The sequence below is a fragment of the Lepus europaeus genome, chromosome 1 (assembly GCF_033115175.1).
Source record: "Lepus europaeus isolate LE1 chromosome 1, mLepTim1.pri, whole genome shotgun sequence".
Lineage (NCBI taxonomy): Eukaryota > Metazoa > Chordata > Mammalia > Lagomorpha > Leporidae > Lepus > Lepus europaeus.
Window position 1 is genome coordinate 8,239,397 of NC_084827.1, and position 24,843 is coordinate 8,264,239.

Here is a 24,843-nt window from a genome sequence, read left to right on the forward strand (position 1 = left end):
CTCAATAGCTACTGTGGGACACCTGTATTTACAGGGCCCATCTGCCTCTTAGCATTATTTCTCCACTCATTTAGAGCTGAGGGAGAGGGAACTACTATAAATATTTTCTATTTATATAAAAATACACCCAGGACATTTTTGGTGAAGTAGTTTTATGTTGCCAAGTATATGGATGCCAAATTTTCTTCCCTCTCTACAAAGACAGATTCTGTAGTTATAGAAGTTATTTATTGAAAGAGACTGCTATGTGCCATAGAGTATACTTGGTAACAACATAATTAATGCCTTTGATCCAAGAACTGGGGTTAGGACTGGAGCAATTAATGTGTGTAGGAAGTGCTGACCGAAGATGAGAGAAGCTTTTGTTGTGTACTGGTTATGGGGAAGATCAAATTACTCATCACAGACATTTGAGTTAGATCTTAAAGAATGTGCACGCTGTATGTGACTATATTTATCTGAGAATAGGCCTCTTGTATTTTCAGCCTTAAAAAATGGAACCAAAGCCTTGATAGCCTACGTTTTTATACTCCAAGACTGAGTGTGCAAATATGAAAAGTGGAGATAGGAAGCAATTTTCCACTTACCTCAAATCATGAGAAATATCTATCTCATTATTATGACATTTTATTAGAAAATGGTCTCATCTTTCTGCATTTTCATGTAGGGCACACAGAGCTTAAAAGCATTGCAGATATAATACATTTTCCTTATATGGCTACATTATTTCAGAAGTAATTATATGTATAATTTACTTATACTGTAAATATTATTGTACTGATCACTGACAACTTTTCATATATGGTTCTGCATCTTTCTGCTTAAGCCATCAACATCATTGCATATACAATTCATTAATGCACACGTTTTTGTTCTGCTAGTGTACATTCTTTCCAAAGATCTCTCTTAAGAGGCAGTAACTCTGCTCTAGGAACAAATGACTTCAGGAAAAGAGTTCCCCAATGCAAGTGACGTAAAGATATTATTTGCATCCCTAAATATTTTGTTACTAAACAATCTACACTGAGTTATGAGTTAGAACTAATTCACTTTGTTTCTATCAGTTAGTATTAGCAGACACTTGTCTTGTTTGTGTGATCCCTTTGTTTCTTAGACCTATCCAAGCCATCGAATGTGAACTGAAATTGATCACTTGGACTAGTGAGATGGCATTGGTACATGCCACCTTGATGGGATTGTATTGGAATCCCCTGGCACATTTCTAACTCCATCATTTGGGGCAAGACTGATTGTGCATGTCCCAAATTGTGCATCTCCTCCCTCTCTTTTTCCACTCTGAAATTTAACAGGGATCACTTTTCAGTTAAAATTTAAACACCTAAGAATAATTGTGTGTTAATTACAGAGTTCAACCACTAGTACTAGAACAACAACAACAACAACAACTACTAAAAAGGATAAAGTATTACATTGTACATCTAGAGTCAGGACAAAAGCTGATCAGGTCATTGTTTCTTATAGTGTCCATTTCACTTGAACAGGTTTCCCCTTTGGTGCTCAGTTGTCACCGATCAGGGAAAACAAATGATATTTGTCTCTTTGGGACTGGCTTAATTCACTCAGCATTCACTTTGTAAATGTGCCTCTGATACTGTCAAGTGAAGGAAACTCATAAATGGCTGAAGTTTATTTTGTACAAAATACTAGGTGGAAAACGGGTTCTGATGTGATACAGGAGAATCTGTGTTGAAATTCACCTAATTTAGGCAGTAGATAAAAGCCCCTCATGAAATAACTCGAATTCCCTGTGATGATTAGTTAAGTCTGTTGTTGTAATGTCATCGTGAATTGTTCATCTTTTCAGCTAAGAGTTAGGTACCTTAGAAGAAGATTCGTTCCAATATCCCCCATTCCTCATGGACTAACTGTTCCTTTCTGGTCTATCACGAGATCCTGCATACTCACTGTGGTGGTTTGTATAAGCTGATTTTTCCTGACATGCTGAGAAAGTGACTGTGATAATGCTCATAAGAGCAGTCACTGCAGACCAAGAAAACCTTGTAAACACTGAATTCCAGACCACTGCTCCTTTTATTTTTGTCCGCTCTGAGCACAAGAATTTCAAAACAATCCAAGGATTTCTAGAAGACAAGGATGAAAGACTTTTTAAAGACCCAATTTATGAAGACATGCAAAGAAATTTTTAAACAATTGTAGCAGGATTCCTGTACCAAGACAATTCACCAAGGACTTCTAATAAGAAGTAGTCTTATTATGCCAGAATAATAAATAATTATTTATTTAAGCTCTAATTTCTTATCCAAAATCCTGAGCCCCAAATAAAGAAGAGGTTTTTAATTTAAACAGAATAAGTGGTTCACCTTTATTTATTTATTTAAAGGATTTATTTATTTATTTTCAAGTCAGATTTACAGAGAGAGAGAGAGAGAGAGACTTCCATCCGCTGGTTCACTCCCCAGTTGGCACAATGGCCGGAGCTGTGCCGATCTGAAGCCAGTAACCAGGAGATTCTGCAGGGTCTCCCATGCAGGTGCAGGGGCCCAAGGACTTGGGCCATAGCAGAGAGCTGAATAGCAAGTGGCACAACTGGAACTTGAACTGCTGCCCATATAGGATGCCGGCACTGTAGGCAGCAGCTTTACTCGCTATGCCACAGAGCTGGCCTTTAGAAGGATTTTCACTTCTTTATGGTTTTAGCTTCTTTATCTCCCTTACCTGGTTACCTGCGTACATTTGACTGGATATTCTGTTGTTACATGGCAGCCTTTGATTGATAGAATAGTGCACATGCAAGTGTCGTTACTGAAGTTTTGTGGTTTTTTTGGTTTTTTTTGGTTTTTTTTAATTACACACATACTGAACCATAAGCTGCCTGGCGGTCAGGCAAGGGTTAGCATCAGTGATATGTACCAACGAGCAGAACCTGAAATGGTTACATATAAGCAGATAGGAACTACAATTGAAACATCATAGGCAAGCAGGTCACAACCACATTTCCTTCCCAGGACGGATGCCTCCCTTTTCTCCTTCTGACCATGAGAAGACTTTAATCATGTCAGGTAGAGACAGGTTTGATTAAAAGACAAAGACTGCTGCCACACAATACACCCATATTCTTGAGTGAAAATATCTACTTAATATACATGAATTCCAGAACAATAGCTATCGTAAGTACAGTGCACGCCCCGGCACAGTCCTCTCACCTCCTCTACTGAACGTACAGGGAGAACCATTAGCACGCTGAAGGAGTTATCTGTCATTACTGTTCAGTTTGTCTTTATGATCCAGGCCTTTCTTGCACTTCACGTGACTAGACCTAAGCATTTTGCTTTCTTTGTTCATGAATTTTGTTGTTGTTGTTGTTCAGGAATTTTATTTCCCAAAGATAATTCATTTTATCATTTGATCAACTTGTATATCCTTTAACTTCATTAATTATTATACTCAATTATTTAACAGGTACTTATCGAATTCCTGTATTGTCTGTGGCACCATGGTAGGCAATGGTGATTTTTTTTTTTTTTTTTTGACAGGCAGAGTGGACATTGAGACAGAGAGACAGAAAGGTCTTCCTTTTGCCGTTGGTTCACCCCTCAATGGCCACCACGGCCGGCGTGCTGCGGCCGGCGCACTGCGCTGATCCGAAGGCAGGAGCCAGGTGCTTCCTCCTGGTCTCCCATGGGGTGCAGGGCCCAAGGACTTGGGCCATCCTCCACTGCACTCCCTGGCCACAGCAGAGAGCTGGCCTGGAAGAGGGGCAACTGGGACAGAATCCAGCACCCCGACTGGGACTAGAACCCGGTGTGCCGGCGCCGCTAGTCGGAGGATTAGCCTGTTGAGCCGCGGCGCCAGCCTAGGCAATGGTGATTAAGTGATGATGAATAAAAATCAGCCATTGACTTTAAAAAATTGGCAGTTTCAGAAATTTAATTATGCTCTTGCCCAGGAATTGCTCTTTAATTGATTCCTATTGTGTCATTCTTCCTTCAGTATTTTCACTAAATAAAGGGGAGACTCTAGATAACATTGAAATGAATATTTCATGTCTGAGCTCTGAAGCCCCTTTTAACCCACAAAATTATTTTCTGCATCTCTGCCAGCAATATTCTTTGTGAGATGCGTGGACAAGGATGCTCTTACTATTCTTTAAAAAATAAAATGAGAATGACATCCTGAGAATGATATTTTTTTGGACAAAGCCAGTGAATGTGCCTTTGACTACAGTCAGGAAACTGGTGCTAATTTACTATCTGATTTTCAAAATTATGCACACTTTCAAGGAATGCATGCTAAAAATGAAGAAATATAAAGTAAATGTAAAGTTTATTTGCACACAAGAAAAATTAACTTCTCGTGAACATAGCTTAATTTTTTAGAAATGTTACTGCTTTCCCCTAAGTGAGGCACTCTTGACCTTGACTGCAATCCCAAGTGCATAGAAAGGAACATCAGGGATGTGACATGAAACATCTCAGCTTTCTTCCTGGGAGAATCATACAGCAGCTTCCTTTTAGTGTCCTAGAAGAAAAGAAACATCACTGCATTGGCAGACTTGCTTATAATATTTTAATTTTTCTTTATTTTTTCCACATATGAGACCTCACTTCCCTGATCATTAAAAGTACATTAGGGGCTGGCATTTGGGTAAAGCCACCACCTGAGATACCAGGCCCCTGCCACTCATGTAAGAGACTTGAATGAAGTTCCTGGCTCCAGTCTTCAGCCTGGCCCAGTGCTGACTGCTGCAGCCATCTGGGGAGTGAACCAGCAGATGAAAGAATTCTCTCTCTCTCTGCCCCCCCCTTTCTCTCTCTTTTTCTCCCTCTTTTTCTCTCTCTTTTCTCTCTCTTTCAAAAATAAACAAATCCTTTTTTTTAGAAAAATGTATTTAATGTCTGGTTTTCCTGGTAATATATACATTTGTTAAATAAAAACTATTGTTGTGCATTTTTCCAATTAATAAACTGGTAAAAGTGGAAAACCGTATAGTAAATATTGCTTCTAAAAATTCTAAAAGAAACCCCCACTGGTTGACATATAGAAGTATTCTATAAATATTTGCTGAATGAATGAATCAAAGCAGTTATTCATAGTATATATGACTATCCATTATCCATGCTGTTAATAATATATATATATGCATTATGCAGCAATAGGGTAATAATACCCCCTTCATGTTAATAAAATAGATCAACCTAAACTTGGACAATAAGAGAGCAAGAAATAAAAACCACTTGATAAAGTTGATAATGATTTTAGAATAATGGTTTACATTTCATTAAAATTTCTCTATAAATGAAATTAAAAGGACACTTAGTCCGATCTCCTTTCCTTTACAGATTTCTCACTGTAAAGCAGTTGTGACTATCCAGCTTTCACTTGAATATCTCCATTAATAGACTGCTGCTTCTATTGTGGAAGTCCATTATGTAGCTGGGAAACCTACTTCAATGTTTTTAAAGCTGTTCTATTGAATCATTCTATTGCAATTTCTTTTTCTAATATCATTTGAAGAAAGACACATAAAATTTATTTTCTATCATTCACAATATTGCTAGATATTTTAAAAAATAAGGCTGTATTTCATTTATATTGTTTAATAAGTAGAAAATTACAGGGCATATAAATGTTTAACTCTTTAATTAAATTTATTATTAACTTACTGTTAAACTTACTAAAATAGCTTAAATTATTACAAGTTTGCAAGTATAATATAAAATTATGAGTGTAAGTAATTTGGGTAAAAATATGTAAATTTTTTAAAAAGTATGTTTGCTTTCACTATAGCTTCTATGAAGAACAGGAATTGATCAAACTTACTTCTGAGTTCACATAAGTTTCAAGTACTGTATAAGCTTTATGTAGTTTTATTGCTGCAATGTAGCTTTTGTGTCTATCTGCTTTCCACTTTTCTTGTCTCCTATTATATAACCTAAGGTAACATTTTACCCTTTAAAACCAAGTTGACACTCTCAACTCAAAGCTATTAAAATATAATGATCTGTGAAATTACCTGAAAATTTATGTATATTTTAAAATTTAAAATTTATTTTCATTTTGTTTGAAAGGCAAAGAGATAAACATAGAGATCTTCCATTCATTGGTTTGTTCCCCAAATGCTTAAAACAGCCAGGGCTGGACCAGTCCACAACTAGGAGCCTGGAAGTCATTCTGAGTCTCCCACCTGGTGATGGGGACACAACTACCTAAACCGTAACCTACTGTCTCTCGGGGTTTGCAATAGTGGGAAGCTGGTTGAAAGTAGAGTAGCTGGGACGTGAACCAGGAACTCTGCTGCAGAATTCAGGCATCCCAAATAGAGATTTAACCTCTGCACCACACACCCAGCCCTAATTTTTAAATATAAGAAACTAAACTTGTCTTACAATTAAGTCTGTTTCTCACAACTGATATTCAGTGCTGTGATGATTAGGTAAACAAAGGCCTCAGATAGGTTAGATAGGATTTTTCTAATTATGCGAAATTTACTGACTTTAATAATACAATTCATATTTGTAGATTATGAGTATTGAAAAGAGATCATCAAGAAAACGTTCCTAGTTTGGTATTCTGAACCCTTTAGGGAACAGACATATTTAATAAGGAAACTCCTTTTGCTCCTCCTTTCTTTCTTTTATTTTTTTTCAAAGACTTTATTCATTTATTGGAGAGGTAGAGAGAAAGGTCTTCAATCCGTTGGATCACTCCCCAAATAGCCACAAAATGGCTGGAGCTGAGCTGATCTGAAGCCAGAAGCAAGGAGCCAGGAGCTTCCTCTGGGTTTCCCACATGGATGCAGGTGCCCAAACACTGGGACTGTCCTCCACCACTTTTCCAGGCCCTTGTAGAGAGCTGGATCAGATGAGGAGTAGCCAGCACACAAACCAGCGCCCTCATGGGATGCTGGCACAACAGGTGGAGGATTAGCTTACAATACCATAGCACCAGCCCCCAAACTGTTTCTTTCAAACTGATTTTAAAATCAGTTCAACACTCAGTTTTATTATTGGCCAAATTCCAAAATTGGAAAGAATCTGAAGTAGAAGAGATGTAACAGGCATCAATAAATATCTGTTAAACGAAGGAATATATGAATCAGTGAAGTCAAAATGGACAGAAATTGGAACTGATAATGTTGAATCAAGATGTAATTGTTTCACTTTGTTTAAATATTAATTTAAAAAATATGAATTAAATAGGAATGATCTGTCTACATAAAGTCTGTATATTTTAGAATGTGTATTATTATTGTATTATTAGGAAACTTTATATCTTCATTTTTAATAGAACATGGACATTAAATCATTTCTAATTTTCTCTTATAAAACTCAAGCATCTGTTCTCTGCTCAAAGTGATATTATGAGGTTGTAGTTACTCTTTTTGAGTATTCTTAGTTTTCACTTGTCTTTCTTAGAAGGTTGATCTCATGAGTTGAACTTTTCAGGTTTGATAGTTTATAGTTTTTTGTGTGTGTGTTTGTATGGACTGCCTAGTGTAGTTTTTTGTCCATGTTTTGATCGAGTTGTCTGAAAGTTTCTTGTTAATTTATAGGAGATGTTTGTGCCTTTAGGTGTATGTGTTTGTGTCTTGAAGTTTTTATTTGAGAGACAAAAAAACAGTTCCCATGTGCTGGTCCACTCCTCAAGTGCTTTCATTGGCTGGAGCTGGAATGAGGCTGCAGCCAGGAACTTGAACTGAATCCAATTATCCCACACTGGAGGACAAGGGCCCAGTTATCTGCTTCATCACCGCTGCCTCCTAGGGTCTTTATTAGCAGGAATTTGAAATCAAGAGCTGGAGCCAAGACTTGAACCCAGGCATTCTTGCGTGGGAGATGATGTCTTAACTGCTAGCAAAATGCCTACCCATATGCATTTTGAATATGAGCATCTTGTCAGTGGTATGTTTAAAAATAATTTCCTGTGATCTATGGTTTGTATTCTTACTCTTTCATTGATTCGTTTTGATAATCGGTAGTTTCTAATTTTAATGTACTCTATTTGTCTTTACCTTTATCGCTAGCGTTTTAAGTCCTGTTTAATTTTTTCCAACCACTAAAATGGTACCATTCTTCTATTTATGTTCTAGAAGTTTTAATGTTCCACCATACACAATTTAATCTACACATTTTAAGCTTGATTCTTGAGTATAGTGTAGGGAAGGGCGACTTCATTCCCCCACCCCTGCCATGGTGATATCCAGTTTATCCTGAATGTGTTATTGAAAAAATTTCTCTTTTCTCTCCTATTTTTCTGCATTGCTTTCATCATAAATCAAGTGCTGACATACACTTATAGATGTAGTTTGCTTTCAGGAAACTTTATTTGGTTTATTTGGTTTGTTTCTCCAAACTTACACAATTAACACTTGTGTTCCTTTGTTGTCTTAATTAACAATAGGTTTCTAATTAATTCTGGTATCAAGACGATGCGAATAGGTATCAGGAAAATGCAAATTAAAGCCAAAAAGGCCCCTAATGTCTAAACTCTCCTTTTAATACAGTTTAACAATACCAAGATTTGGCAGCAATATAAGAAAACAGAAATTCTCTTGATACCACTGATAGGTAGGAAAAATTGGTTTAACTGTTTTGGGAAACTAAAAATTGACTAATTTGAAAATACAAAAATTATTGATGTACAGTTCATCTCCTGGTCATAAACCCAAAAGAAATAGAAACAGAGCACTCAAAATCTACATGAAAATGTTGACAGCCACACAATCTACCATAGCAGAAAGCTAGAAATATTCTTACATGAAGCATTACAATGAATAAACAGAAGTGTACTATACCACGTAAATGAACAAGCAGTACTGCTAATACAACCACATGGATGAACGACTCTCTAGTGCGATTCACTGAACAGAAAAGAAGTGGCCATTTTTGGAAAAGAAAGTAAAGAGAGGGGCTGGGTGAGATGCAGTGGAGGGGACTCCTCTTGGGGTGCCTGTGTCCCTTGTTAGAGTGCCTGTGTTTGAGTCCAGGTCCGCTCCCAGTTCTACTAATGAACAGTTCTGCTCCCAGCTTCCTGCTAACGTACACACTGGGAAGTGGCAGCCATGGCTCAAGTAGTTGGGTCCCAATCACTCACATGAGACAATTGGATAGAGTTTGGCTTCAGCCTGGCCCCCTCCTGCCTGTTGTGGAAATTTGGGAAGTGAACCAATGGTTGGGAGATCTCCAGCTATCTTTCTCTGTGTGTGTCTCTATCTTTCAAATAAATTATTTAAATAATGTTTTCAATTTTAAAAACAGAGAGCTTGTGGGTTGCCAATGACTTCTCTATTGATCTTGCTAGGGGATAAATAGATAAATAGTTATGTAACCTTCATTTATTTTACACTGAAAATATAGTATTATAGTTAGATGTCATAATTAGAACAGTAAATCCATAAAGCAAATTAGGCTTCATAATTATTTCTTTTTTATGACTTTTAATTAGTTATATATATTCTTTAAGAATTATTTAGTTACTTGTAAGACAGTTACAGAAAGAGATGGGGAGACGGGTATCTTCCATCCACTGGTTCACTCTCCATATGGCCACAATGGCTGCGGTTGGCCCTGCCAAAGCCAAAAATCCAGGAGCTTCATGCAGGTCTCTCATGTGGCTGAAGGGACCCAAGCACTTGGACCATCCTCCACTGCTTTCCCAGGCACATTAGCAGGAAGCTGGGTCAGAACTGGAGGAGGCGGGACTCAAACCTATGCCCATGAGGGATGCTGGCATGGCAGATGACACCTTAACCTGCTGTGTCCCAGTGCACCCCTGCCTCCCCCCACCTTATTATTATTGTTATTTCTTAATTATTTCTAAGCATTATATATTTTAAGCACAAAGTTGATAATGCAGTTCCTCAAAATGGTATCCTAGTTTATTATGAATGTTAAAACATATTGTACTGGTGTAGGCTCAGATTTCCAGCCAGTCAAGAACATTTTACAACATAATTCAGTTAGATATTCTATTAGGTCTCTTTTCTAGCTTTCAATAATTGACAAATTTCATAAGCATATCTTCCATGCCTTTGGTAATAAAAATATTAAAAATGACAGAATACAGGATGAAAGCCTGTGGCACATCACTACGGAGCACTCTTCAACATGACATATTCATTAACCACCATTTTAGGGGCATGATCATTAGGCATTTTTGAACTTACCTAAAACTGTTATCTTCCAGCCCACATTTTACCATTTTATACTTATCAGAAATTTTGCCAAATGCATTGCTATAATTAAAATTGGACATGCATCTTTGGAATTTATTCTGTTCTATTACACAAGAAGCTGACTTAAAAAGTAAATACTTAAAACTCACCAACACTGCCTCACTGCTATCATCTCACTCTTCCCCCACTTCTCTTTTATCTACATATTCACGTCCCACATACCAAATTCTGAAGAAGAGCTGTCATTCATATACATGCGTTCTAGATGCCAGTTTCCTTGTTTTTAACATCACTGGTTTATCTTTGTTGGATTTCTGCATGTGTGTGTGTGTGTGTGTAGATGTCTATTTTTTGCTTTTGCTTTTCTGGCAGCTCCTTTTGTAAATATGCAAGGAAGGTAAGATTACATCTGCAGATGTAGTGCTTTGGGACATAATCTAAATTTGAAGGCTTCAAAAATGTTAATCTGCATTAAGGAGCTATGTCTCTCCTATTTTGTCTTATCTTGTCTCAGGAGGTAATTTCCTGGACTCACTTATGAGTTTTCCTACTCCCACAATGATTTCAAAACCATGGTCCTTGTTGAGTAAGTTAGAAATAAAAGAGAACCATTCTGTTGTCAGGTCTCTTAATAGTATCTGATAATATTATGTCTTCGTTCTTCTGTTCTACTTCAAGAATAGCTTTACTTGCCTTTTGTTTTTACATGATTTAATATAAGCATTCCTTTTTTAACCTTTTAGGAATGACTGTGGTGCTGCCATTTCTTTTTCCTGAGGGCATGGCTGACATTAATTCATAAGCCTGGCACTCTTCTCTGGCTTCTCTAGTCAACAGGTATCTACTTGCTTGAAGTCTACTTACCCAGATTCTCATAGGCCGCATACCTTGCAGCTGGGTGCTTCACACTGCAAATAAAATCTGAGCTCACTAGCAAGCTCTTCATCTTTTCCTAAGATGTCTGCTGTTTTCTTCTTTATTAATGAGATAATTCTCAATTATGTGCTTAAATTTTATGTTTTTAAATGTCACAAGTCATCAGTCATCCTTTTCTGACCAACTATCCATTGCACATCATGATACACTTTTTATAATAAGTTTGTGTTTCATACTCTGTTCAGTATCCTGAAGATCTTTTCAGTTCAGTCATCTCTTTTTCCAATTTTAAAGAATATTGCTCTTTGTTCAAATATTTATAATGCATATAGTTGTTTTATTATAAAACTTAAATTAATTTCCTCCATGTCTGTTAATTCCCATAATTTTAAAATGTTTTGATGTACACTAACATGTGCATATTTAAATTCTATAATTTTATATTTTAACATATGTATGTGTTCATGAATGCATCACCACAATTAAAATCATGAATATATCCATCACTCACTCCTGGAAGTTGGCGTTTGCTGTTTTGTAATCTCATCCTCCTCCCTGCTCTCGTCCCCCATCTCCGGCAGTTACCGATTCACTCTTCGTTTATGTTAGCTTACGCGTCTGAGACTCTTGTATGAATGCAGTTGCACAGTATGCACGATTTCCTGGTTCCTTTCCCTGAGCATAATTGTTTTGATATTCATCATGGTGTTGTACACACCAACGCCCCTGCCCTTTCTCACTGCTGAGTAGTATTCTGCTGCATGGAGAAGCACCAATTCTTTATCCATTGGTCTGTTAATAGACAGTGAGTTGTTTCCATCCTGTGACTCTTATAAATGAAGCTAATTTGACCATCTGTGTGTGAGACTTTGTATATCCCTGTGAGTTATTTCTCCTGGTGAAATACCTAGGAGTGGCATGTTTGTATCATGGTAAGTAGCACAGAACATGAGCACCTGTGTTCAGCTGGTTCTTTTCCCCAACTGGGACGACTTCTCATGTGCTTTAGCCAGAACTACAGGGGAACCCCTTCTCACTTTCAGTATCCCTCTGCACATTTGCTTCCTTTTGTGTTAGCTCCATCCACCATGGTCTCTCAAGCTCATAGCTCTATCACATCGCCTCAAAGATTCTGCCCGTCTTTCTTGGGTTCTTGCCTGCATCTAGGCTTGGTATCTTTCTCAGGTTAGGTAGCTGGGCAAGCTGGACTCATTCCACTTGTCACAATTCACACAGCTGCAAGGTACATGACCTAAGAAGACTTGGATAGACTTCAACCAATTTGTGGATACTTGCTGGCTAGAGAAGCCCGAGGAGAGTGCCAGGCTTATTATTTCTTATATCTCAAGAATCAGAGTCCTTTGTTGCCTGTATCATGTCTTGCAAGCTATTATTTGCTGTCTTTTGTCTCCTTGACAAAATTGTTTCATGTTTTTGATGGGAAGCAGAATTCCTTGAACTCTGACACTTTGTATTCTCCACATTGGCTTCTGGATGAACCCTCAATATTATATAGCTTACTGTTTCTTAGATTAAATATAATTGGTAGATTTATTTTTGATGATATTTTTCCTATTGATTGCAGTTTTTATTTTTAGTCATTTTGGTTCATTTTAGTATTTGCAATTAACAGCATTATCTAGTTTATATTTATATTGCTGATTCTCAATTGCTTTTGTAGATGGAGTTAGTTTGTACTGAACTTTGTGGCATTTGTTTCCTGTAATTTGGAACTTTGGTTTGCACATTCCTACTGACAATCAGTCTCCATCATTTCATGACTTTCTCTACTCAGGTTTCCAGGATCCACAGTGTAAAAGTTCATCTTACAGGCCGGTGCCACGGCTCACTTGGCTAATCCTCCACTTGCGGCGCTGGCACCCCGGGTTCTAGTCCCGGTTGGGGCGCCGGATTCTGTCTCGGTTGCCCCTCTTCCAGTCCAGCTCTCTGCTGTGGCCCAGGAAGGCAGTGGAGGATGGCCCAAGTGCTTGGGCTCTGCACCTGCGTGGGAGACCAGGAGGAAGCACCTGGCTCCTGGCTTCGGATTGGCACAGCACACCGGCTGCAGCACACCGGCCGTAGTGGCCATTTGGGGGGTGAACCAACGGAAGGAAGACCTTTCTCTCTGTCTGTCTGTCTCTCTCACTGTCTAACTCTGCCTGTCAAAAAAAAAAAGTTCATCTTACAGTGCTGGCTCTGCACCTCTGCCTGGCAGAGACACTAGGAGATCGTGGGTCTGGTCTCCAGGACAGTGGTACCTAAGCTCAGAACTGCCTATTCTCAAACCTTTTGGACAGACAGTCTCATATAAACCATACCTCCAAAGGAGTAAGGAGATCTTTTCAGTTTCTTTCCTCAGGCCAGTTAGCCCTGAAGCAGTGTTGGTTGTAGCCTTGTCCAGGGTGTCCTGTGTGTGACAAACAGGGGAGCTTCTATGCACTGCTGTTGCATAGGAGCCACACGCCCAGCTGCCGCTGTGTCCTCAGACCTCAGTTCCAGCTCTACTCGGTGCTTTGCATTTTGGATGCATTTCTTGTCTATGGAGATCCTTATCTCATGTTTGATCCTGGCTATGTCTTTTCAATTTTGTTTGTAAGTGTCTTATCTGAAAATACTGTGTATCTAGAGCAGAAGGAGGCCTTAAAGCCTGAACTCACGGTGCTATCTGGCCTGGAGTCTGCTTTTCAATTTATTCTTTTCATCTGATACATATTTCTCAGCCAGTTATTAAAGGTCGTTCTATTCCTAATTGAAACTTTCCCCCTCCTGTTTTCTTCTAAATTAAAATCTAGGCAGAGTATCTTGTGGTGTTACAACCACCAACTTCAGGATCATGTGTATTCTGGAGCTGTTTATCACCACAAAGGGAAGTTTCCTGACCTCTCCTGCACCACCAAGTTCCTCTTCCCTCAGAGGTACAGATTTACAAATTACGGAACCCAAATAACTGTCGCGTGAGCTCAGGACTAACTTCACCCATTTCATTTCTATTGTGATTTGTCAAGAAGTAACCCAGGCAGAATGGACATTTAGAATCCCAATGCTACATATTTTTCCAGTAAAAACACGTGGACATGCACACATGCACACACACTCGGGAAAAACTGAAGTAGGAACAAAATAAGGGAAAGTAGAGAGAAGAGAGAGAGGTGAGAGTGGAGAGGCTGTTGAACAGCATCTTTATTGTTTAAGTAATGATAGGAACCCTATTAATAAGCACGCATCCTTCACGTGACTTTAATGATTTGCCAGTTATTCACTGGAGAGGTTTGGCACTATTATTCTGAAGTTCTTCCTAAGCCTTCTTAGAAACTGAGAGTCCATGCTGTTCAGTATCTGCATCTCCTTTTCAGCTTCCCTTCACTGTCTGAGCTACAGCAATACCCTGGGAACACTTTTACCCTCTTCCATACTACAATATATTGGGAAACACTTTGGCCGTCTTATATTTCGTTTTCCAAAGGTTTTATTTATTTTTTTCATCATGAAAGAGGTATCATTTTTAATCCTTGAATCGATAGAGGTTACACATTTCACAAACCAAATGAACAAAGCAATCAACTTCCCTAAATTACATTGTTTGATAGATCAAAGAGAAGCAGGAAACTTCCCATCGATCTTTCCACCATGTTCCCCATGAATCCTCACTTTGGCCCTCCCCTGGAGGTTACTCCCTGTTTCTTCCACACTCATTTCTGCTGAGGAATAAGTTTTACGCTTCTTTTTCCCTTGCTTTTAGATCTTTCTTCCTTTAAAGTTGATAACAAATTCCATTTTCCTGAAAGTAATAAAACAAATGGGATTAAGTAGCTGCATGCATGGTAATTGCTTGCTTACAGAAAAAATGTAATGCAGCAAAAAGTAGGTAAAAGAAAATTTATTATGTAGTTTTCATTAGGAAGACATGAGAAATATTCTAAATCACAACCATCAGTTGGACATATTTCCACCTCTTCATCATACAAATTTGTTGCTTTTGATAACAAATAATTAGAGCTTTATATGCAATTGGCTGTAGGATTTCTTCAAGGTTTTGGAATTAGATCTAACAAGTAAGAACATATATTTACTGTCTCTTAATGACTGACTGAGTATATTGTTATCCCCAAAATTTATTTACAGTGTCTCCAAAATTTTAGAGTCCTAGGTAAAACAGGCATGTGGATAATATATGACTATAGGGAATATTAGATTCTACAATAGGAAAAAACCCAGCATGTAAATAACATGCAAATTGCAAAGTAGGGACAACTAACTCATATTGTTAGTGAGCAGGCTGTCAGGAAAGTAGTCCCAAGGAGGCATTGCAGACTAGGTTCCCCAGGATACGAATTCTGGAGCAGAGAATAGTATATAGGAAGTTAATTAGGGAGTGATTTTAGGATGAAAATCTATGGAAGAAAAAGAAATGAAGCAGAGAAGAGAGAAGAGAGAGAGAGAGAGAGAGAGAGAGAGAGAGAGAGAGAGAGAGAGAGATGTTTGGTTACAGTGATGTTTCATTGGAGGCTCCCAAAGGGGGCTCTAAGATTATGAAGACATTAGAGCTTCTAGAATTGTGGCAGAGTGCTGGTCTTGGTAGTTCCTGGTTGAACAGTCTTGGCATTTGTGCCATCTTAGAGAGGGTGCAGCTTGGCTGAAGTGCTTCTTGTTAACCTAGGCAATTCCTGAAGAGGAAAATCCAGTTATGTACCATCTGCTTGCAGCACTCCAGGTTCCAGTGACTAAGCCCCCAGTCATAAAGGAAGGCTTGTATGGCACCTCACATCATCCTCTACACAAGGTGGTGTTTGAAGTGAGCCTAGCGACACTTCAGTGAGTAGCACAAATTCACCAGACCCAGCTGAAGGAGGATGTGTGGGTGTGTAGAGGGTGTGTTCCAGCTGTGTCTCTGTGTGCAGAGGTGTGAGTCGCTTATTTCTATAGGAGGCAATCAGGATCATTGGAAAAGTGTTACACAGGGATTAAATCAGATAATATTTGCATTTTGGAAAGAATTTTTGTAACAATTTGGATTGAATACATGATACTATAAACTGAGAATGTAGTTACTATGTAATTTATATGGACATTCTGTTGATAGTACATACGAGGCTCTTTCCAACATTTGTGCAGGGGAAAGCATTTGGCGTGGTGTTTAGGGTGCCCACATCAGAGTCCCTGGGATCCAGTCCTAATCTCTTCCCGATTTCAGCTTCCTGCTAATGCTGACTCTGGGAGGCAGCGGATGATGGTCAAATACTTCAGTCTCTGCCACACATACGGGATACCTGAACAGAGATTCCAGCTCACAGCTTCAGCCTGTTCCAGCTGCAACTGTTGCAGAAATTTGAAAGGCTGAATGGATACCTGGGAGATAGCTCTTTGTCTCTCTAAAAAGAACGGATTTCATGTAGTCCATAGGTACAGTTCCGAGAAGACAACCACACTTCCCTCACTCCTCTGTTCCCCTCATCCACCCCCTCCCATCTCCTTATCAGGTTTTGCAAAGACATAATTTTAATCCACTCTGTATTCAAAGGCTTAATTAGCCTGTAAGCAGAATATTCCACAAGCCAAAAGTAGGAAGACCACAGTTCCACAGGCATATAAACAAGGACCAAGAACAACAATCATATCCCAAAATGTTTGTTTCATTCCTATGCATTTTTTGTATTCAACATTAACTGCCACATATCAGAGAAAACACATGATATTTTTCTTTTTCGGTTATTTAAGGATAATGCTTTCTATTTGCATCTATTTTGTTGTGAAAGACAGGATATCCCTTTTTATAACTGAGTAGTATTCCATAGTGTATATATACCATATTTTCTTTATCCAGTCATCAGTTGATGGGCATCTGGGTTGATTCCATTTCTTGTGAATTGAGCTGCAATAAATATGGGGGTACAGATAGCTCTTTCATATGCTGATTTTATTTTGTTTGGGTAAGTTCACAGGAGAGGCCATATGGTGGATCTATGTTCATATATCTGAGGAATCTAGATACTATAGATTATGGTTGTACCAGTTTACATTCTCACAAACAGTGGATTAGGGTACTTTTCCCCCACATTCTCATCAGCATTTATTGTTTTTTTTTTATTTTTGGATGATAGCCATTCTAACAGAGGTGAGGTAAACCTCATTGTGGTTTTTATTTGCATTTCCCTGATGCAATTTGTATTTCATTCTTTGAAAAAAATGTCTTTTCATGTCCTTTTCCCATTTCCTTTTTTATAATACTCATTTTTCATGAATTTTCTTTTTAAAATTTTATTCAAGGTATACAGATTTCAAGTATTTCATATACATGATTTAGGGACATAGTACTACGTCCCACCGTCCCACCTTATCTTCCCTCTGCCCATCTTCCCACCCTTCTTCCTCCTCCCTCTCCTTTTCCTACTCTTAATTTTTTACAAAGATCTATTTTCAGTTTGCTTTATGCTCATAAGATTAACCCTACACTAAGTGGAGAGTTCAATAAATGGTATGAAAAAAAAAAAAAAACACTGTTCTTCAGCAGTAGAGACAACGGCTATAAACAAGCATCAAATCTTAAACTGTATTTTTGTAAGGTATAAGGGGTCGGGGTTTTGTTTTATACTTCTGTAAATGTAGATTCAATGTTCTCATCACCATTTGTTGAACAAGCTGTTGTTTATCCAGAAATTGATTTTAGCTCATTTTTCGCAGATTAGTTGGTTGCAGATGCATGGATTAATTCCTGGGGTTGCTGTTCTGTTCCACTGGTCTTCATGTCTACTTTTGTGCCTGTACCAGGCTGTTTTGAATATAACTGCCCAGCAGTATGTCTTCAAGACTGGTATCATGATGCCTCCAGCTTTGTTTTTGTTGTTTAAGATTGCTTTAGCTATTTTGGGTCTCCTGTGTTTCAATATGAATATTTTTTAAAGATTTACTTATTTGAAAGTCAGAGTTACACACAGAGGAGAGGCAGAGAGAGAGAGAGGTACTCCATCTGCTGGTTGGTTGACCCCAATAGCTGGAGCTGCACCAATCTGAAGCCAGGAGCTTCTTTAGGGTCTCCACATGGATTCAGTGGCCCAAGGACTTCGGCTATCATCTAGTGCTGTCCCAGGACATAGCAGAGAGCTAGATCAGAAGTGGAGCAGCTGGGACTTGAACCGGCACACCTATGGGATGCTGGCACTTCAGGTGGTGGCTTTACCTGCTATGCCACAGCACCAGTCCCTCCATATGAATTTCAACATCATTTTTTCCAGAACTGAGAAGAATGTTATTGATATTTTGATTGGGATCACATTGAATCTGTAAATTGCCTTTGATAGTTTGGACATTTTGATGTTATTAATTTTAATCCATGAACTTTGAAGATTTTTACAATTTTTTGGCATCCCCTTCTTTATTGCTTTGTAATTATCATTATAGAGATCTTTTACATCCTTGGTTGAATTATTTTCATTTTTAAAATCATTTCATATTTTTACTGGTTATAGTAGTTTTGGTGACAGGTTTTTATTTATTTATTTATTTTTGTTTATTTATTTATTTTCTTTATCATGTCAGGTACATTGTTCCATCGTTTTCTGGCATGTATTTTTTATGCTGAGGAGTTATTGGTCTCCTGTTGCTTTTAAGATTTTCTCTTTAACAAGGATTTTTCACCTTATGATTATTTGGTGTATTTTTCTCTCTGCTTATCCTGATTGGGATTAAATGAGCTCTTTACATACTTATTTTACCTTTCCATCATTACTCACTTTTTTAAATGTATTTTTTTTCTATTTCAATCTGTGTCATCTGAAATTTTAGTGTTCTCTTTATTTTCATGACTTGTGGGACACTTATTGTCCCACATGTTGCTGGAGCACTTCTCACTTATTAAATCATTTTTTGTCTCTGAATTTGAGTTTAGATGGTGTGCACAAACCCAAATCCTAGTACACTTATGATTTCTGCTTGGTGGCGAAACTACTCTTAAGACCCTAGAATAAATTTTATCTTAATGTACATATAATCTGAAGTTCTCAATTGTTCATGGTTCTCTTTTATTATTTCTTTTTTTTTTCCATTTAGATTTTGTATTTGGATTCTTCAATATACATTTTTTTAAGTAATGGAACTATTATATAATTGTTGCTTTGAAGTCCTGCTTTGCTATTATTTTCATCTCTGTTATTTGAGGCTCCATTTCTGTTAACTGATTTTTTGTTACTTATAAGTGATATTTTCCCACTTCTCCAAAAAATCTAGTGCTTTTTTAAAAATATAATTTTATGGTAGACCTAACCGATGTGATGAGGTTCAGTTTCTAAGGTTTCATACCTGGCCTTAATGGAGTGTTGAGTTTTGTTGAAGCTTGAAGTTAATTTAAGTGTTGGTCAGATCAGTCTTTTTCAGAAATCTTTGACCAGGTGTGGCCAGAGCAGCCCTTATTTTAGGACCAAATTCTCTCTACTTCTATTTGTTTGTTAAATTTTATTTAAGGTAAATAAATTTCATATATATAAAAATTTAGGAACACAATGATACTTCCCACTCTATTACCCCTCCCACTCTCCTAGTCACACTTGATTTTTTTTTTTTAATTTTTGACAGGCAGAGTGGACAGTAGAGGGAGACAGAGAGAAAGGTCTTCCTTTTGCCATTGGTTCACCCTCCAATGGCTGCCGCGGCCTGTGTGCTGCGGCCGGCACACCGCGCTGATCCGAAGCCAGGAGCCAGGTGCTTCTCCTGGTCTCCCATGGGGTGCAGGGCCCAAGCACTTGGGCCATCCTCCACTGCACTCCCTGGCCACAGCAGAGAGCTGGCCTGGAAGAGGGGCAACCAGGACAGGATCGGTGCCCTGACTGGGACTAGAACCCAGTGTGCCGGCGCCACAAGGCAGAGGATTAGCCTACTGAGCCACAACACCGGCGCACACTTGATTTTTATAATGATCTACTTTCAGTTTACTTTATACTCTTAAGATTAACCCTACAGTAAGAAAAGAATTCAATGAATAATAATAAGAAAAAAATGCTGTTCCTTAACAGAGAAACAAGGGCTGTAAACAGTCATAGGACCTCAAAATTTCAATTTCACTCCTACACATTACATTTTTGATACTCTATTAGTTACCACACATCAGGAAAAACATATGGTATTTGTCTTTTGGGAACTGGCTTATTTCACTAAGTATAATAGTTTCCAGTTGCATCCATTTTGTTGAGAAATACAAGATTTCATTCCTTTTTACAGCTGAGTAGTGTCTGTCATCTCTCATGGTCGCCTTGCTGGAATGCATACTCAATGCCTGGGACTGTGCAGGAAGGGCTCTCAAGCTTCAGTCTAACCTGAAGCCAAGTTTCTCTTAAACCTGTGCGACCTCTGATTGCTGTTCACTGCAGAAACCCCTTCACCTGCCGTTGAAGTTTTGGTCTGCAAACACACAGAGTATTTTTGTTCGGCGATTGGATTCCAGAGACTCATAGTGATCCCCACATAGAGCCCCAGAGCTCTTTTTCTGCTACTATCTCCTTTGAATTCTGTCTTTAAAAAAATTCACCATTCTCTGTAGGTTTGAATTTATTAAATTTTTTAAAAAGTTATTTTATATTTTTTAAAAATTTGTAATTGTTTAAAGATGTCTTGTATCATAGCTGGAAGCATAAATAAGCTACATAAGCAATGATAAATGAATAAAATATCTGTGATGTTTTAAGAAATGATGTGAGCCCTCAGACAGTATTTTATTAGCATTTAAGTTCTCTATTTAAAGTGTGTACATATATATATACTATAAATTGTATAATCTATTGAATATTTTTCTATCATTTAATCTCATTAGTAAGCTAAATTCACCACAAAAATCATGTCTCTTACTAGTGTAAGTGTTGTGTCACATTTTCTGTAACTTATTTGTGTATAATATGGTTTTTTAAATATTACTCTGAATTAAGAGTCATTCTGTTCTTTGTTAACACCATTTTATAAATGCTTTTATGTTCTTATTATTTGCCAATCAATTATTAAATCCACCAAAAGAAGTTTAATTTTGTTTGGTAACTCAAATCATTTTCCTACAAATAATTAAGAAACATTGGTGGTTTTTATCTCAAGTGCTGCACACTGATTAATCCCCTATTGTTAACAAAAACTGAGATCAATTTCACAAAGTTTACTGAGCAGCAATAAAAGATTCTAGAATTGGACAGTGTTCCAGATAAAAAATGATTCCAAATGCTTCTCCCTTACAGTGTGATGAGTTACATTTTATAACAAGAAAGACAGGTTGCAATGTACAGAGATTTCCTGATTGGTGCAGGATGTCATTTGCCTTATTTGGACATAATTTTGGCAGCTGTTCACATGGGGCAACTCTTCACTGAGAGGTTGATTGCTGTGTTGGAAGAGGCTCAGTTGCTTAGCTAAAAGTATATAGTCTGTGTTAGGTACAACCTGCTTGTACACCAAGCTGTATTGTGTAGTCCACTTTGTATGGACACCCCTTTGGACTGAACTCATCATTCACCAGTGGAGGCTACTTTAGGAAAATTTATTACAGTTTAACTCTTTATACACATTCATTCCCCTGAGTGCAGAGTTCTAATGTACAATTAGGCTTCATCTTAAGCATATTCTTTGAATTCTGAATTTTAAGGCAAAAAATATTGTAGAGTTTATGTATAATTGGTTTTTGTTTTGTTTATAATTTACTAAAAGATAAACCTTTACATGAAGGAAAGGAAATTGGATAGTTCCTTATTTTTTCCTAGAGATTTTAGCTGAAGAGTTCATGGTAAATTGATCAACCCTCAGCCAATTAGACTTTGACATGTACTAATAAGATCTAATTGAGAAATTATGAAGACATTTGCTCAGGAGAAAATGAGCACATAATTGCAGCATAAAGAGGTTAAAGAATCAATGTTACCCAGCTGGAGGAATATTAGTTGAAATCCCAATGGCATCCATAAAGGACACTTCATAATATATCTGTGAAACATCGCTCTGACAAGACCAATTAAGATATGTAGAATAATCCATTGTCAATTGTACAAGTTAAACTTTGAACACTCATTTTCTCCTCTTGTGTCTGTACTGTTTAGGTGCTGGGGGATGGTCTCCATCCGACAGTGACCATTATCAATGGCTTCAGGTTGACTTTGGCAATCGGAAGCAGATCAGTGCCATTGCGACCCAAGGAAGATACAGCAGCTCAGACTGGGTGACCCAGTACAGGATGCTGTATAGTGATACCGGGAGAAATTGGAAGCCCTATCATCAAGACGGGAATATCTGGGTAAGTCATTGTAAGAAACGCAAAGAATCAGAATTGAGTGGCAAATATGTGGAAATGGCAGAGATCATCACATTTTAAAATATTACTGACCCTCCCTTTGAGCTGCAATTAATTAATCAAATTATTTATTCATCCTTACTGGTTGATGATCATTTTCTTAGGCTGTGATTTCTATCCAATGCCAGGTGGTAATTTTTTTTCCAAGGGATATTTGCATATTCATAATATAACATTATTTATGTGTCACAGAAAATTATCAACTTAAAAATTAGTCTGCTGTAGATTTATAGAATTTCAAGTCTCACCTGTAGTTGCCGTGGCAGGGCCAGACCAAACGATTTTGTGTGCCACATATGTTCTGCAGGCCAGATGTTCCCCATCCATGGTAGGGCAGTGAGTCTCAATCTGGGCTGTGCATTTGAATCACCTGAGGAAATTTGAAACTATGTGAATGCCACTTACACCCAGACCAATGAATTCATCGTCAAGTGAGTAGAAAACACGGTTAATGATACTGGTAACTTTTTGCAAGAAGGGAATCTTTGATTGGAATAAAATACTGAAATTATGAAGGAAATAATTAGTAGAAGAAGTAGGACGATATACATTATGAAAATAATTTTCCCACAATACAATAGTGTCATAGACCCTTATCACAGATCTATATATTCGTACCTTCAGTCATTATGAGATAATGTGAGACTTAACCCTTTTGCTTTAAAAAGTCTCAGTTAAATCAGAAATCTACATGTATTCAAATCAAACATCGACCACATTTGAATACATCATATAATACTAAAATTTAAGGGACCTAGTTCCGTTTATTTTAAAAAGTGGCTGTGAGTACAATTAAGTAAATTCATCGGTGTTAAACAACAAGAAACAGGAAGAGGAGAACGAGGCAGGAAAAGGAGAAGAAACAGCAGATGGAACAATTCCTTCTCAGTTGTATCCTTCACGGTGTTAGACAGAAAACTGGAGATTTTCTAGCTGATTAACTCCCACTCTTGGAGAATTTATCTTTTCCAGAGCCCAAGTGCTTTTTGTGAGTAGGAAGAATTTACAATTCCTGTCTGGCGGGGAGGGTGTTCATTCCCACAGAGTTAGCTAATGGCTATAACTGTGATGGAAATATATATATATAATATTCTAATAATAAGCAGTGTGTCTGCCCAAGTCGCTCATTAGAAACGACTCATTTGGAGACTAGAGTTCTGGTGCAGTGGATTAAGACGTCACTTACAACACCAAGATTCCCTAGCAGTTTCATTTCCAGTACTGGCTGCTCCACTTCCAACCTGGCTCCCTGAGAGTGTGTTTGGGAAAGCAGTGGAGGAAGCCCATTTATTTGGATCCCTTTCACCAGTGTGGGAGTGCCAGATTAAATTCCAGACCCCTGACTTTAGCCTGGACCAGTCTCAACCTTTGAGGCCTTTTGGGGAGTGAACAAGTGGATCAGTCAATATCTCTCTCCCTCGCCCTCTCTCTCACTTTGTCTCTGCCATTCCACCTTTGAAACAAATAAAGACGCCTTAAAAATAACTCATTTCGAGCCATAATTGCAAAGTAAGAATGTTTGTATATTGGGGTGTGCACATCGTAGGAAGCAAGTTGTAGGGAAAATGCCTGCTTATGGAAGGCTTCATCACAGTGGAGATAATTCAAGGCCTCAGACCACTTTCAGAAAAGCAATCTGCAACCCTGTATATACAAAGAAATCAAATAGAGTGCTTTCAAATGTGAACGGCTATGCCCCAGCGCCAGAGACTTGTATTTAGTTGGTTAAGCTATATCCGGGGATTTGATCTTACAGCTCCCAGCTGATTCTAATGCACAGCCAGCATTGAAAACCACTTTCTAGATTGATTTTTCAGTCTGCAGGTATAGGCGGTGGTGAAGACAATTTATTCTGAAAGTAGTAGTAAGATAGAAAATTTAAAATGTAGACATGACTGGGCTAAACTTGGACAGAGATAGACTGGCCAACTGAATGAGCCTGAGCTCAGAGACCAACCAACAGTAAGTAACTAAGGCTTGGATCAGAAAATCTTCCAACAAAGCACTAATTATTTTGCAACTCTCTGTGTCTTCTAAGATTAGTTTAGCATGTTGACAAAATTGTCTGAGAGGCTGTGTATCAGACTTCAAACTATCACATTACTGCTTTTGTAAGGTCTTTATCTCAAAATTAAGAGACTGTTCAAATTCTCCTGCCTTGATAAGACAAGGTAATAATAAATGTTGCTGCTGCAATGTTAATATACTTGAACTTGAGCTTACTCACAGATGCTTTACAGTATAAACAAGGCCAGTAAATAAGTTAAAAGTTCTAAAGAGTAAAATGTTCAGGGTGCCTGGGACTCTTTCGATGTCACATAAAATGATATACCAATGATTGAGTCATGGAGATAAGGCCACCTTATAATGGAAATGTCACATATTGTGAATGTAGTCTGGGTCTACATACAGGGCTCTCAGTCGTTGCTGTTGGTGTTAAAGGGTGCATTTCTATTTTCTTTTACCTTTCCTGTGTTCATTTTGATTCATTCAAATCATGCTT

At 37.9% G+C, this 24,843-nt stretch overlaps 1 protein-coding gene and 1 long non-coding RNA gene across 2 annotated transcripts in view; one reads left to right on the top strand and one right to left on the bottom strand.

Annotated features, from left to right (window-relative positions):
• Positions 1-24,843, top strand: part of CNTNAP2 (contactin associated protein 2) — a 1,725,059-nt gene that overhangs the window by 111,471 nt on the left and 1,588,745 nt on the right. The window contains exon 3 of the mRNA XM_062195064.1: positions 22,090-22,283. Within this exon, the coding sequence (XP_062051048.1) occupies positions 22,090-22,283 (194 nt within the window). The remainder of the gene's footprint in view (positions 1-22,089; positions 22,284-24,843) is intronic.
• LOC133764316 (uncharacterized) overlaps positions 22,630-24,843 on the bottom strand; it is a 92,966-nt gene continuing 90,752 nt past the window's right edge. The window contains exon 5 of the long non-coding RNA XR_009866442.1: positions 22,630-22,710. This is a non-coding gene — a long non-coding RNA (uncharacterized LOC133764316). The remainder of the gene's footprint in view (positions 22,711-24,843) is intronic.